Here is a 16,104-nt window from a genome sequence, read left to right as displayed (position 1 = left end):
CGAGGTACATCATAATGTCACATAAATAGATTTCATTGTCCATCGCGAAATAATTCTAGCCGTACCCGCCATGATTCCCAACTTCCAGTTGTCGTCCTAATCTGAGATATGCGGACACCATTTTAAACGGATCTTTTCACACAATACGGGCTTGCAGAGGGTCTTGGGTCTCAGTTGATTTCCTCGGATATCTGCTAGCCTTGTTTTTTGCAACGCGGTTCGTGTTAAGGAGTCGGACTGCGAGATGCTGAGTTCCTTGGCAACTGCTCTCTGACTAGAGCCCTTTTGTATCAATTTAACGATAAAGGACTGCAGCTTCTCGCGTGATTGTTTCCTAACAACACGATAAACTAAGAAAATTACTTCGAGCGCGTTTTTTCCTGACTTTTTTTTTGAAAAATCGAAATTGCACATATAATTTTATATAAGATATACTACAAAATCATATATAACATAAAGATTAAAAATATATTCATTTTTTGTTTAAAGATTGAGGAATCCTTAGCCTGCATCTACTTGATGTTGGACCGGACCCAATGGCGAGCAACTTCATCATCATCAACGGCGCAACAACCGGTATCCGGTCTAGGCCTGCCTTAATAAGGAACTCCAGACATCCCGGTTTTGCGCCGAGGTCCACCAATTCGATATCCCTAAAAGCTGTCTGGCGTCCTGGCCCACGCCATCGCTCCATCTTAGGCAGGGTCTGCCTCGTCTTCTTTTTCTACCATAGATATTGCCCTTAAAGACTTTCCGGGTGGGATCATCCTCATCCATACGGATTAAGTGACCCGCCCACCGTAACCTATTGAGCCGGATTTTATCCACAACCGGACGGTCATGGTATCGCTCATAGATTTCGTCATTGTGTAGGCTACGGAATCGTCCATCCTCATGTAGGGGGCCAAAAATTCTTCGGAGAATTCTTCTCTCGAACGCGGCCAAGAGTTCGCAATTTTTCTTGCTAAGAACCCAAGTTTCCGAGGAATACATGAGGACTGGCAAGATCATAGTCTTGTACAGTAAGAGCTTTGACCCTATGGTGAGACGTTTCGAGCGGAACAGTCTTTGTAAGCTGAAATAGGCTCTGTTGGCTGACAACAACCGTGCGCGGATTTCATCATCGTAGTTGTTATCGGTTGTGATTTTCGACCCTAGATAGGAGAAATTGTCAACGGTCTCAAAGTTGTATTCTCCTATCCTTATTCTTCTTCGTGTTTGTGTTTGACCAGTGCGGTTTGATGTTGTTGGTTGATTCGTCTTCGGTGCTGACGTTGCCACCATATATTTTGTCTTGCCTTCATTGATGTGCAGCCCAAGATCTCGCGCCGATTACCGCCTGCTCGATCTCGATGAAGGCAGTTTGTACATCTCGGGTCGTTCTTCCCATGATGTCGATATCGTCAGCATAGGCCAGTAGTTGGGTGGACTTGAAGAGGATCGTACCTCTTGTATTTACCTCAGCATCACGGATCATTTTCTCAAGGGCCTGGTTAAAGAGGACGCATGATAGCGCATCCCCTTGTCGTAGACCGTTGTTGATGTCGAATGGTCTTGAGAGTGATCCTGCTGCTTTTATCTGGCCTCGCACACTGGTCAGGGTCAGCCTAGTCAGTCTTATTAATTTCGTCGGGATACCGAATTCTCTCATTGCCGTGTACAGTTTTACCCTGGCTATGCTATCATAGGCGGCTATAAAGTCGATGAACAGATGGTGCAACAGTTGTCCATATTCCAATAATTTTTCCATCGCTTGCCGCAGAGACAAAATCTGATCTGTTGCTGATTTATCTGGAGTGAAGCCTCTTTGGTATGGGCCAATGATGAACTTACTTCCTCTTTTTTTGGTCCACGGACCCCTCTTTAAAGCTTAGTATCCAAACTTCAAAAATATTAGGCGGATATTAATCCTTAAACAAAATATGTTCAGCTCTGGTCAAGATTTGGCCCAAAGTATGGGTGGATTTACACTCAAAATAATTCGCAGTCATGTCAGGTTCTGCGAAGGTTGTCCGCGCTTTTGATAAATCCCGTCAACAACTGGCTGACGCTACACTCTTGGCATTCCCTCTACAAGATGCACCCCTAGTCATTTTTGTTGATGCCTCTGATATCGCAGTAGGTGCTGCTCTTCACCAAAAGGTGAATCAGGTCTGGCAGCCGTTAAGCTTCTTCTCTAAGCGGTTGAACCCCGCTCAACGGAACTACAGCACCTACGATCGAGAACTGCTCGCCGCGTACTTGAACATTAAATACTTCCGCTTCTCTCTAGAATGCAGGACGTTCACAGGGTTCACGGACCATAAGCCTCTCACGTATGCTTTGGAACAAAAGCCCGACAAAGCGTCCCCTCGTCAGCTTCGACACCTGAGCTTTATAAGCCAGTTTGCGTCAGACATCCAACACGTGTCCGGCAATGACAACATAGTTGCTGACGCTTTGTCTCGTGTCTCTGAGGTTAACATCTCCGTCTCACTCGATTTCTCGGCTATTGCCAAGGCGCAGGAGGATGACGCACCACTTCAGAGTCTCAAATCCAACCCTAAATACAAATTTCGGTAGTTGCCCATCTTCGGCTCAAACCTCTCTCTCTGTTGCGAAGACTCGGAAAAGGGATCTCGGCCATACATTCCGGCCACCTTTCGCAAGGAAGTGTTCCACGCAGTTCACGACTTGGCGCATCCAGGCGTCAGGACAACGAATCGGCTAGTCACCGAGAAATACTTCTGGCCCTTTATGAATAAGGATGTCAATTGCTTGGCCAGAGAGTGCATCGCATGCCAGAAGTGTAAAGTCTCCAGGCATGTAAGGAAAGAAGTGGGCTCATTTCCCCACACTACCAAGCGTTTCCACACGATACAACTCGACATAGTAGGGCCTTTGCGAGACTCGCACGGTTACAAGTATTGCCTCACAATCATCGACAGGTTTACGCGGTGGCCTGAGGCAATACCTCTGAAAGACATTACGGCGCAATCATGTGCCGAAGCCCTCTGTCGAGAGTGGATACCTCGCTTTGGCGTCCCTGCAGTGGTCATCACTGACCAGGGAATGCAATTTGAGTCCACCCTTTTCTCGGTGTTAGGCAAACTTCTGGGTTTCAAACGCCACCGGACTACGGCATACCGCCTGCAATCCAATGAGATGCTAGAACGCTGGCACCGGACGCTGAAAGCCGCCATTATGGCACGCGACGATCCGTCCTACTCGGCCTACGAACAACCCGCCGAGAGAAATTTGCTGCCAGTCCCGCGGAGCTGGTATACGGGGAGAACCCAAGGCTCCCAAGTGATCCGGTCTTCGACAAGAGATCGGATCTTACAGAGTCGGGATTGCTGCGCCTGCTGAAAGACAATCTTTGACGCATCAAAGCCACACCTCCCACCCGACACTCGTTCGCATCTGCCTGCGCGCCCAAGGGGCTGAACACGTGCACACAAGTCCCGGTCAGGACGGATGCTATCCGGAAACTACTGCAGCCTCCATATGAAGGCCTGTACCGTGTTCTCGAGCGGGGAGAGCATTTCTTCCAACTCAAGTTCGAAGGACACAAAAAGACGGTCTCCTTATCTAGGCTGAAGCCCGTGTGCGTCCCAAAACAAGGTCGCGTTCGCTTCGCGGAATGATGGGGAACACAGTTCCGGATTCAGTCGCTGAAACCCTTAGGTTTCATCTGGAAGCGGAGTGATGTGACGCAGCAACTTCATTTCCCAAAGAGTTGTATTGTCTTTTCGCTGCGGTTGAACTTTTAATTGCTTAGGTCCAGTTTTCAAGTGTAATTTATATATTTTTTGCTTTTACAAATTTTACAGACCGTCGATGAGCACATGCAGCTATCATTCTCACATATTATGAAACACTGGAAGCGGAACCCTGCCAGCAAGCAAAATCAAAGTACTCGAAACGTACTTTTACGTTTCTATCCGCCACAAACCACTCCAGGTATATGCGAAACAATAATTTCAAAACTTTTTTTTTTCCTCATTTCAAATTTGAATTTCAGATAATCCTCGCAAGAAGAAAGTCTACGAACAACAAGAGAACGAAAGTAATCCACTACGGTGCCCTGTAAAGTTGTATGAATTCTATTTATCCAAGTGGTAAGTTGTTTTCAAAGTTGTCTTAATCGGTTCAAGTGCAAATATGGAAACCCGTGTCCTTTTCAGTCCCGAAAGTGTCAAAACGCGCAGCGATGTATTTTATCTTCAGCCAGAACGGTCATGTGTCCCTGACTCTCCAGTGTGGTATTCAACACAACCTCTGAGTCGTGAATCTTTGAATAAAATGTTGCATCGTGTTAAGATGGTTAAAGAAATTAACGTAGCGCTACTTAGCAGTCAATAAGCTCAATGCATAACAAATAAAGAGGATTAAAAACAATCTGTAAGTTAGAGGAAACTAGGATAAAACATTCATTTATTTAGCATTCATTAAATGCGGTACGCAGTGACACAAATATGTGAAAATATTGTATATATACAGCATATTCCATAAATATCTTTATTTTTAGTCTTAACTGATATTCAGAGAGATGGTTACAAGGAAAATTTATTGAAAACCTAAGTTTTTTGCAATCATGATAAGATAATTGATTACTAGTTTCGTTAAACCTTTGTTTCGATAAATCCGTGCGGTAAAACATAGTTGTAGTTATTATATATAATTGAGAAGCAAATAAAAATTAAGTTTAAATATTTTAGAAAACAATCTGATTTGTATGAAGTATATTTTATATATTTCTGCAATGGTCACGCAGGAAGTGACGAAATTGTTTTTTTATGCATAAGCGAAGGTGATTTTGTCGGCAAGCAATCATTGCGACAACATTTTCTCACTTTTATGAGTTCCCCAGAAAAAAAAAGAGAACAACAAACAATTCATAAAATTTCGGCTGAAAATATACATTCTCATTTCATCATAAAACACGTACATATATAGATGCGTCTCATAAGTGCAACTTTCGTGAATATTAGAGAAACGTAATAAATCTCCCAAGAGGCAGTAGCACATCACTTCAAACAATAAATATATATTAAGAACTTAAGAACACTTATACACATCTAGCATTACAATAAATTTTCTATTTTTTTCTGGAATTGTATTATATAAAAGTCCTGTTTTTCTGTGCAGTGGTACTTTGGTGGAAGTGATTCAGATTCAATCTTTTCAAAATGCGGGAAGAAAACTACATCCTATATAATTTGCCGATTGATAGTGCGGAATCATTGACGGTTCATTTACAGTCTGTCAAGTAAGAGCGTGGTCGTGTTAATTTATAAAAAAATTTATTTGATCTTCTTCTTTTTCTTCAGCCTTTGTCCCGTTCACAAGCGGGGTCGGCTCGTCGTGATCGGCTTCGCCATTTGGCTCTATCGAATGCCTGACCTGGGTGCAATCTCGAGGCTTTTAAATCCCCATCCAGCGTATCAAGCCACCGTTGCTTAGGTCTGCCTTTTGGTCGTTTACCATCGACTTCGATGTTCAGACCAATCTTGGCAAGTGAATTCTCGTTTGCACGAACTGCGTGACCATACCATCGAAGACGCCTCTCTCGCAACTTTTCCACGATCGGTGCAACCCCATAACAATCGCGGATATCCTCATTTCGGATGTGATCTAAACGTGTGACGCCACTAGTCCAACGTAGCATCTTCGTCTCCATTACCGCAAGACGCCGTTCATTGTCTTTTATGGTCGGCCAACACTCAGATCCATAGAGAGCGACTGGACGGACGACATTGCGGTAAATTTTAGATTTGAGACGTTCGTTGATACGTCGATCACAAAGGACACCAGTTGTGGAACGCCACTTCATCTAGGTTGCGTTAATGCGTGAAGCATTTTCATAACGCAGCTCTCCATTGGCTGATAGCGCTGACCCGAGGTACTTAAATCGCTCAGTTCTGAGCAGATCACTGCCGCTGACAGTGATTGTGCCTGTTTCATGGGGATCGGTCGTCAAAAATTCAGTTTTGTTTAAATTCAATCTGAGACCGTGTTGCATGAGGCGATCATTCCATTTTTGAACAAGTTGCTCGAGATCATTTTTGCTATCAGATGCTAGGAAAACATCATCTGCATAAAGCAGTGTGTAGGGCGCTGGACGTTGGATATCCCGTGTGACGGTGTCCATAACAAGGACAAAGAGGAGTGGTGAGAGGGCACTTCCTTGATGAACACCAACAGAGACACGAAGCGGTTTTGATACACCCGCCATACTTCAAACTTTGCTTTTCGGATCGTGATAGAGCAATTGAACCCAGCGCACGAGTTCTTCTGGCACGAAGTGTTGTCGTAAAGCATACCAGATGAGTTCGTGTGGTACACGGTCAAACGCTTTCTCTAGATCCAGAAAGGCAATGTAAAGAGGGCGATGCTTCTCACGGTGTTTCTTCATGAGTAACCGCGCAGCGTGTATTGCGTCAGTAGTTCCGCAGTTCTTGACAAATCCAGCTTGATTCACGGTTATTTCCACGCTTTCGCGAATACGGTTGTCAAGAATGCGTTGAAAAATCTTCATGGTATGGGAAAGTAACGGGATCGGACGGTAATTTGAACATTCTGCTGGGCTACCTTTCTTTTTCCATATTGGAACAGTGGTACTTTCTTGCCAGTCAGATGGTATTCTTCCTTCCTGAATAACCCGGTTAAAGAATTCACTGAGCCACAGTGTTGGGCCCCAGCTCTTCGCTTTCCAGAGCTCAGATGCGATGTCGTCAGGTCCTGTTGCTTTCCCCGATTTCATTTGTTTTATTGCCTCCTCGACTTCAGTTGCGCTGACTGGTGGAACTGCTCCAAATGTCGGTAGTGATTGTGGAAGTGGAGGATGAGCAAATTCTTCAATTGAAATTTGCTCGAAGTATTCTCGCCATCTATCCGTTGCGGCTCGACGGTTGGTAAGCAAAGTACCGTTCTTGTCATTAACACAACAGAAGTGTTCGATATCCTGTGTGCGTTCATTACGGTTTTTAGCAAGTCGATACAGATCTCTCTCGCCATCCCGAGTGTCCAGTTTATCGTAAAGATTTTTGAAATGGTTCGCTCGGGTGACAGCGACCTCTTTCTTTGCATCCCGGTTGGCATTCTTATAAATTTGCCAATTAGCAGGCGTTTTATCGTCGAGAAATTTGTGGTAGAGGCGTTTCTTTTTACGGACCTTCATTTCAACATCATCATTCCAAAGCCAAGTATCTCGGTTAATGTATCGCTTACCCGGCTTGGTGACCCCGAGGGTTGCAGAGGCCGCTTTGTGGATCGTGTCTTTCATTTGGTTCCATGATTCTTCCACATTCGTAATGGTTGGCAATCGTATGAGTGAGACCCTTTGCTTCTTTCTTCTTACCAAATCGCCACCATTTAATGTGCGGCGGGCCAGTGCGTTCCTCAGGCCGTTTTATCGGTGGCTTAATTCGCAGGACAGCAATCAACGGCCGATGTTGAGGTGCGATGGTCTCATAGGGAACGACTTTGCAATCAGTGACAGTGGTAAAATGTTGGCGTCTTATGAGGATATAGTCGATTTGCGTTTTATTGTTCCCACTATAAAATATGGGAAGATGAGACAATCGTTTGATGAACCATGTATTCATAAGTACAAGGTCATGGGTGTCCGCAAAATCGATTATACGCTCGCCACCTTCATTGTGCGCTCCGAACCCCTTTCCCCCATGGCACCTGTTACCGTCTGCCCTTTCACCCACATGACCATTAAGGTCGCCGGCAATGATTATGTAATCGTCAGCAGGCACATGACAAGTCTTTTCATCGAGAAGTTGCCAGAAGGCATCTTTCTCGGCATCAGGTCGACCTGTCTGTGGTGCATACGCGGCGAAGAAGTGAATAGTGCGATCAGCTGATATAATGGTGAGCTTCATCAGCCGATCATCAAATCGTTCGACTGCTTTAATGGCATCACGGAAACCCTCTGAGATGGCAATGCCAACACCATATTGAGTGTGTGGGATACCAAAATAGAGAAGTTTGTAGCCATTTTAATCGCGTTCGCGTTCAATGTCGCAACTTTTGGAACCAGACCATCGGGTTTCTTGCAGAGCGCAGATGTCAATGCACTTTTTCCGGAGGGCTCTTGCGAGTTCCTCGGTCTTTCCAGTTAGGGTACCAACATTTAGCGTGCAGACAGGTATTTGTTTTGTTCGTTGTGTTCGGACTAACTTGCTTACGTCCTGACGCCGTCCATGCGTCAAGAACCCTTGCCCATTTCTCGACAGGGCCGGGGCCCGTCCTGCCGCGTCGACTGAGGTGGACGCCCTAGCATTTCTCCGAGGCCTGTGACTTAATCCGATCATAATGTTTGTAACGACATTCTATGCATTTTCTTGGTCGACCTGTCGCGGGGCCTGTCACCAAGAGAGATCAGGTAGGATTTAGCATAGTAGAATAACTCCAACTATACTCTATTTATCTCTTTCCCTGATCTCAGCATTTTATTTTTGTTTTACTGAGGATAGTAGAGAGTACCTTGCCTCAAACCCTCCTCCTTTACCTGGGCTTGGGACCAGCATACTATGTTAATAGCATGGCGGAGTTAATTTGACGGCGTAGTCTAGTGGCAAGGATCTCCAGATCCGACGAATTTCATAAGACAACTGCTTGAAAGTGTACGTGCGTCTTCCACGAAGCTTCCGTTTAATATGTGCCCACACATTTTCAATAGGGTTTGCTTCGGGCGACTGCGACGGCCAATCCAATGTAACGATGCCAGATTGAGTCTTCCACTGAGTACAGACCTTGCTGCGGTGTTTAGGATCGTTGTCCTCCTGCAGAATCCAATCTTCATTTCTTGTGATGAAACATCGTTTGGCAGATGGCAGTAAATTATTTTTGTAGATTTTTATCATTTTCTCGGCATTTAGGTTGCCAGTAAAGAGGTGAAAAGTGCCGAATCCCTGCTTTGAGAAGCGGCCCCAAAGATGCACCTTTATTCCATGTTTTACGGTCCGCTGAACAAGCCTATTGGTGGAAGTTGACCAGGCTCGCGTGAGGACAGAACGTGCCCATATAGAACATTCATCAGTAAAAATGACATTTTCAAAATCTCTATCAATATTCTCATGCGCTCAAGCGAGTCGCTTTGTCACATGTTTTTCAGTCAACAGAGGCTTCGTCGATATTTTGGGACCTTTCGGGTGGATGCAAAGGAACACAGCCTCGTAGCGCGACACGTACTTAGCACTCATGGCGTTTAACGTGATTCTCTTTCAAAAGATCAACGACAACTGAATCTTTGTTGACAATGCATCAAGGACAAAGCTTCCCTCTATCGGCTCGCGAAGGAATTAGAGCGAAATCTTAGATTATCTGTCGGTGAAGTCGACCACGCTCTTACTTGACAGACTGTACTTCCATTTGCTGGCTAGAGTCCTTTAGGAGTCATGCGATCATCAAAGGAAGAAATAGCTAAAAGAAACGAGAAAACAATTATGTTCCGTGAGATGGTGGACTTTTAAGGCACATCATGTAAAATGTAGATTGATATGTTATATGCGACCCAGACAGTAGAGCATTAGTTGCAAAAATTTAAACATTTCGAAGGATAGGTGCCGAATATCCATACTAAACTCTCAAAAGGACTGAAATCCACGGCAAAAAAGGTAAGAAGTGGCAGTGGCTTTTGACAGTAGGTGTGAGGACATTGACTCCATCGACGAAAAGGTAGAGCGGAGCCAAAGCAAAGTAGAAGGGAACGTTACGACTGAACCTTCTTTTTGGCTATCCACAACGGTGGAATGTGTGTGGTCTCAATAAGGTTTCACCACCTTTCTTCCATTTGATGCAACAAAAAAGAAACGATTATTGGCGAAAATGGTTGAGCTGCGATCAGTTGTACAGCAGTACATACTTGAAGTATACACATGAAAATCGACGAAGTTGAGAAGATGAAGATTTTCGGTCTAGATTAAAAAGACAGAAATAAAAATAAATTTTTCCCATGCTCAACATGATGGAAGTCATAATCACATATAACAAAATTCCTCAACAAACATCTGCCTGTATTTACTTAATAACCAAAGCCTCCTTAGAAACATAATTTTACTGCAATCTATAGTCCCCATAAACCCTTATGTGGAGTAGGTACGGAATTACCTCCCGCCTCGTTTAGATCGGACTCCTCTATACGCCCAAACATAAGCTCCGTTCGGGTTAAATCGAAAGTGCTGAAAATCACTATCTATCGCCCTCGCCGTTTCGGCGCGTATTATCTGCCCATATTATAGAGGTGGCGGTGAGAAAAACGGGTGAGCAACCCTGTCGGCCAAAGCAAAACAAATGGCCGAAGAGCACCTCCATAGTGGAGGCACAGGAGACGCTTTATTCACTTTGGTTTGCTGGTCATGATGAAGTAATCGAATGCTCCAAAGGCCTAATCAGAGCGATTACACCCGAGTCTGCACGGGGACTCATCTGAAGTGGCAGTATGTCATGAAACCTTACCAAGGTATACTGATACTATGGGAACCGGGGTAGCCCCTGAATTCACACAAGAAAATTCTTGTTGCATGTGCGTTTAGCTCGGCTGCTGCGGTTGAGCCCCTAGTGGGAGTTTAATGAGGATGGTGGTTGCGTTCAAGCGAACAGAGACCTTCGGGCTTAAAACGAGGTATTGTGTTTCAACCGTATTCCATAGTTCCGTAGAGATTTGGTTAGGTCTTGCCTCCAACACTATGAATGCTGAGCCATGCACTAAGTATCGACTGGCACCGTTGTGCTTGTCTTAGCGAGGCTCCGACTGTGATCACAAAATCAATCCTTGTCTCAAAAAGACCGCGGGATTAGGTCCACGAGACAGGTATTCACGTAAATCCACAGAGACGTAACTGAAAATATCATGGAAAGCCCATCCCTGGTAAGTTCTCCACAATGGAACAACACCATATCGACGCCGTTCATTGATGCATCGACGAAGAGACTCAAGTTGTGGAGCGGCACTTCACTCAGGCAGTATTTAAGGGTGAAGCTATTTCATGGCGTAGTTCACCATTAGCTGAGAGTGCCGTTCCGAGATACAGAAGTCGCTTATTCTGGGCAGGTAGCTGTTATTGATAGTTATATGCCATGCTTTGAAATAAAACTTCCTTAAGGTCAATGATTTTATTTCAATATTTCTACCTGGTCCATTGTGTGGTATCGTCTGTCCTTCTATTCTATTCTATTCTATTCTGACTTTTGGCTAGTTTATTATTATTCGTTCATTGATTCAGATTTAGTAGTGGACCCTGCTGCCCATGAAAAAAAAGAGGGAGAGAGGCGAGAGGGCACTGGGAAACATCTACTGGAATACGGCGCGATTTTAGAATACATACCTCGGATAGAGACTGAGCTCACGGTAACGACCTTTGGCTATCGTAAATGGACTACGACTGGCTACTGGAAAGTGCACATAACGACAACGATACCGAGGATCCTCAGAATGCTCGCTTTCTCCAACTTAAGCGGGAATCCCAGCGATATAAACTGGAAATTTTGGACCTAAGCGAAATAAGATGGTGGGACTCTGGAGGGTACTCCTCTCCCTCTTACGGCAATGTGCTTTTGTACTCTGGAAAGCTGAGTGATAGCAGATGCGGATCCAGTGTCGGGTGCTTTTGACGATTATCGCAAGGTACTTCCTCTTAACCTGGGAGATTTCGGTCAAGGTTAATAAAAATCACAATTGCTAGTTGGGTTTCAATTGACCGACGCCGTACAAGCAATCAGATTGACCACTTCGGGATCAGGATTTGTCTTCTGGATGTGTCTAACAAGAGAGGCGCTGACATCGGCCTCGAAAGGGATCACCATCTGATGGTTGCTTACGTTCACTTGCGTGTTACGTCCACTACTTTTCGCAGGGTTGGGGAGCTGCAACCCCCTAAGTTCAACATTAACCAATCAATCTGCGTCGTATCATCGGAGTACGCTGGCCTGACATTATCTCAAACGAGCAACTTGGTCGGCGCACAGGCTTGGCACTCGTATGCAATGTGATAAGAGAGCAGAAGTGGCAGTTGATAGGTCACATATTAAGGAAGGGCGATAATAACATTGTGGACCATGCCATACATTGGAATCCACTCTCCCAAGATGCCTGACGAGTGAGCCGCCAGGGACCCTTGGCGCAAAACAGCAGAGGAGCAGTGCATTTCATGTAACCCCGCGCGATGGCACGTAGTTGTAGTTGACGCGCTATACCCCACCAGGGGTATATGTATTAGAAATTACAAGGTCGAAAATATCGTTTACCTCCGTCGTATCGGTTGTCCACCCATTCGCAACAATTCATTAGAAGGCTAATGTGGCCTTGGTAAATAAAGCATGTTATGAACTGGCAGCATCACACTGTGAACACCGTTTCTAAAAAACTCGGGTGGTTTTAACATATTTTCGATACTAGCTTATTTATACTTATAATAGCGATTAAGAAATTATAAGAAAAATACGTAGCTCTATCACCTGCTTATGGGTTGTTTTTTTTTTTGCAAAGCGTTTATAATTGTCTCCAAATCAATGTTCTACTCGGTGTATCTGCTTGGCGTCTGTTTTGTTGAACGATTAGCCTCAATCAACAGATTTCAGATTTATTTATTGAGCAAAGAAAAGAAATACATGTGCGGTCCAAAAGGAATAATAACTTAAAAGCTCAAGCGTGACTAACTAAGTATGTAACGCTAACCTACGGAGATATCCGGCCTAGCCGGTTACATGTTATAAAGTGAAAAGGTGGTGCATGTCAGTGCTCATTTGGTATAACATGTCCTTAGACCTAAGGATAATTTATAACTTACAACTAAACAAACAATACAAAATAGTACTCCGTACTGGGAAACGGGAAAAAGGGAGTTTTTAGGCACCGGTGGACAGGATTGATTAACGGAATTGGAGTAAAGCGCAGTCCTTTCTCAATGGTGTTAGCATTCTGAGAAAGGGCTACCTTTTACTCGATTTGGGCCTGTGCGAGGCAGTGACCCAAGGAGAGAGGGATGAAAAGGACTGTGGGATTGTGGGGCTTAATTGGTAGAAGGAGGGACCTTAATTTAGGGAAGAAATTAATGCTTGGAGGTATTACATTATGTACAGGCTAATTAGTGTCTATTGTCTTAATCTGGACTAAGTAACGAAAAAATGATAGAAGGTGATCTACACCTGGGCGGGGGATTGACTGCCAGAACATTGGACTTACGCGGTTAGCCTCTGTGAAAGTCCGGGGAGGAGTTTTGATAAAAGGAGGGGAGGCGTGATGGTTGAGAGGAGAGTTAGTGTCCGAGAGGAGAGTCAGCCCTGACAAGTAGTACCTCTGCTCTCGTAATAGTGCATTGCGTTTCGCGAGATTTTTTATCAGCGGGTTAGGGTGGGGCAGCCACTTTTTCAGTCTGACGTGCGACAACTTGATCATGTGCGGAATTATGGGGCAAACCCCGGAAAGATCGTACAGAAGAGAGTTTTGGTGAAATTTTAGGTTTGGCCTTCTGTATTTGGCCTGGCTGAGTATCGTCCTTTCAAAGCGTTGGAGGGGTTCTGCTACGTTCGGTGACATGGTAGCCCATGCTGGGAAACCATAGGTCAGGATTGGACGAATGAGAGTCTTGTATAAAAGGGTTTTGGTGGCAGGGTACAGGGCCCGGGATGAGAGGAGGTTTTTTAAGGCAGCTGAGGCCTTAGAGGCCTTGGCGATAGCAGATCTAACGTGAGGGTTGGATTTGAGTTTGTTGTTGAGGGAGATTCCCAGGTATTTAATACTTGATTTCGGCTTGAGAGTGTGGTTAGCAATGCGTAAATGCAGGTTTTTGCTGTCTGGAACTGTGCGCCAGTGGCACTTCCCACTGGGGTTTCTGAAGCAAATAACCTCAGACTTAAGGGAATTAACGGTAAGGGCCCACCGGTTGAAATAAGCGATGACCCTATTGGTTAGGATATTGAGACAGAGGGAGGCTATTGAGGGCCTGAGACCACTCGCATATAGGATGGTGTCATCGGCGAAGAGGATCCCTCCTGACGCGGGAGGATCATTGTCGTTGGGGGAAGAGGGCGGGAGAAGGGCTGCCTGAGTTGTAATCAACTAATTTATATATCCTAGTCGTTGATATTCAATTTTCAATTCTTCCAATTCAGAAAGCTTATTAACAATAACCCTCTAGCACAATCTTCATATTTCCAACATCACTAAAATGTCATCCGAACAGCTGCCACAATGACAATGTATCCTGACGTTAACGTATCAGTGAATTACGCGAAAATCCAGTAGTTTTACGGATTACTGCAAATTGGAGCGTCTAATTGAAATTTCCGTTCAATTCTGACAGGTGTAGTTAGATAAAATGAAATATCCAACATCACCGACACCGTCAACGAGTACTTCGTTCGCGGGGACCGGTGGCTTTGCGTCGCGAAGTACATCTCCATTACCACCGCCTGCACAATATAGCGCTAATTGTTTGTCTGCCACATCGAAAAGCTATAGATTTCTACGGCGACTGTTCAAGTTTAACCAGATGGACTTTGAATTTGCATTGTGGCAAGTTTTATATTTATTTATAGCGCCACAGAAGGTCTATCGTAACTTTCACTATAGAAAGCGTAGGTTCCTTGATGTTTTGTCTTTTCCAGTTGCAAAGGAATGAAATGATTCGTTTTTCCATAGAAACAAAATCTCAGTTCGCACGGGACGATCCAGCGTTCTTAGTCCTGCTTGTGGTGTCTTTGTGTGGTAAGTAGATGTCAACGTTTATCTTATCTCGGGAGGAAAACTTTGTTTGTCAATTCCGGAATCCTCGGTCTACGCAATCCTCAGCGTCGCAAGGAGCACTATCATGTATTGGACAGAAAATATTTCTATTCAGGATGAACGACGCGTTTGTGGGAAATCTTAATCTGAAAGAAAAATCTGGTGAAGTTGAATGGGAACATCATATGTTTGTCGCCGACTGAAGGCATTATGCTTTCGGTTAGCTGCTCAGAACAAGGATTTTCTATCAAATTTTGGAACTAAGCAAGCCTGTTCCATTACTCCATTGCTGTCGTACTGTTTCTATATTGACACTGCGTTCTCTAATTCCAGTCACATCACTTGCATTCGCTGGGGTCCTAGGCCTCACCTTTGCCAGAACGTTGTGGTTCGTGTTCTATGTGGTTTTCGTCGATTGCATCTTCGCCGGAATAATCGTTGCAACATTTTTCTGGCTTGTAACAAATCGATTCCTGAGAAACAGCCAGCTTGATCCCGACATCGAGTGGGGCTATGCGTTCGATGTGCACCTGAATGCATTCTTCCCGCCCTTAGTCATCCTGCACTTTTTCCAATTGTTCTTCTACGGTTGGCTGGTGCTTCGGTCGGAGCTGTTTTTGTCAAGACTGCTAGGCAACACGTTCTGGCTACTCGCCTTCAGCTACTATATTTACATTACGTTCTTAGGATATAATTGTGAGTAGATATTTAGGGCTCGACGAGGCTGGTTGAACTAATTTAAATACTTTCAGGTATTCCACACTTGAAAAACACTCGCTACATTTTGCTGGGGTTCCCAATTGCATTCATCCTCTATGTGGTGACTCTCGTCATGGCCTGGAATGTCACTTACTCGTTCGTAGATTTCTATAAGTACAGAATTTACTAGTAGAAGGGTAGTCCTAAGTTGTTTTGCTTAATAAAAGAAAAATAATTGTATATTTTTTATATGTATCATGTAGAAGCAATATTTAATTATTCTTGTCTCCCTAAGAGTTAATAAACTGATAACAAGTAATCATTTGCACTTTTGCCAGCTTTGTGGGTGGTTTGGTAGGAAAAGTATCGAATAGTTCTCTCCAAGGCAGGAGTGCTGAAAAGTAGTACAAAACGGAAACTTACACAACTAAATTTGAACATAAGGGCTAAACCTTTTTCTTCAGCCTTTGTCCCGTTCACAAGCGGGGTCGGCTCGTCGTGATCGGCTTCGCCATTTGGCTCTATCGAATGCCTGATCTGGGTGCAATCTCGAGGCTTACAAATCCTCATCCAGCGTATCAAGCCACCGTTGCTTAGGTCTGCCTTTTGGTCGTTTAACATCGACTTCGATGTTCAGACCAATCTTTGCAAGTGAATTCTCGTTTGCACGAATTGCGTGACCATAC

The 16,104-nt window shown here is 44.5% G+C and overlaps 2 protein-coding genes across 2 annotated transcripts in view; both read left to right on the top strand.

The window, feature by feature from the left end:
- LOC119659074 (zinc finger MYM-type protein 3) overlaps window positions 1-5,111 on the top strand; it is a 39,880-nt gene extending 34,769 nt beyond the window's left edge. Inside the window, exons 9-11 of the mRNA XM_038066986.1 lie at window positions 3,813-3,942; window positions 4,004-4,100; window positions 4,167-5,111. Coding sequence (XP_037922914.1) covers window positions 3,813-3,942; window positions 4,004-4,100; window positions 4,167-4,344 — 405 coding nt within the window. The 3' untranslated portion in view covers window positions 4,345-5,111. The remainder of the gene's footprint in view (window positions 1-3,812; window positions 3,943-4,003; window positions 4,101-4,166) is intronic.
- Window positions 5,112-14,155: 9,044 nt separating this feature from the next.
- Window positions 14,156-15,737, top strand: LOC119659130 (protein unc-50 homolog). Its single transcript, XM_038067055.1, has 4 exons — window positions 14,156-14,571; window positions 14,636-14,701; window positions 15,053-15,415; window positions 15,472-15,737. The coding sequence occupies exons 1-4, from the start codon at window positions 14,313-14,315 to the stop codon at window positions 15,606-15,608; spliced, it is 825 nt and encodes a 274-aa protein (XP_037922983.1). The 5' UTR covers window positions 14,156-14,312; the 3' UTR covers window positions 15,609-15,737.
- The last annotated feature ends 367 nt before the right edge of the window (window positions 15,738-16,104 follow it).

Source organism: Hermetia illucens, chromosome 6, assembly GCF_905115235.1.
Source record: "Hermetia illucens chromosome 6, iHerIll2.2.curated.20191125, whole genome shotgun sequence".
Classification (NCBI taxonomy): Eukaryota; Metazoa; Arthropoda; class Insecta; order Diptera; family Stratiomyidae; genus Hermetia; species Hermetia illucens.
The sequence above is the reverse complement of the archived record's forward strand: the minus strand, read 5'-3'. Positions and strand labels throughout refer to the sequence as shown.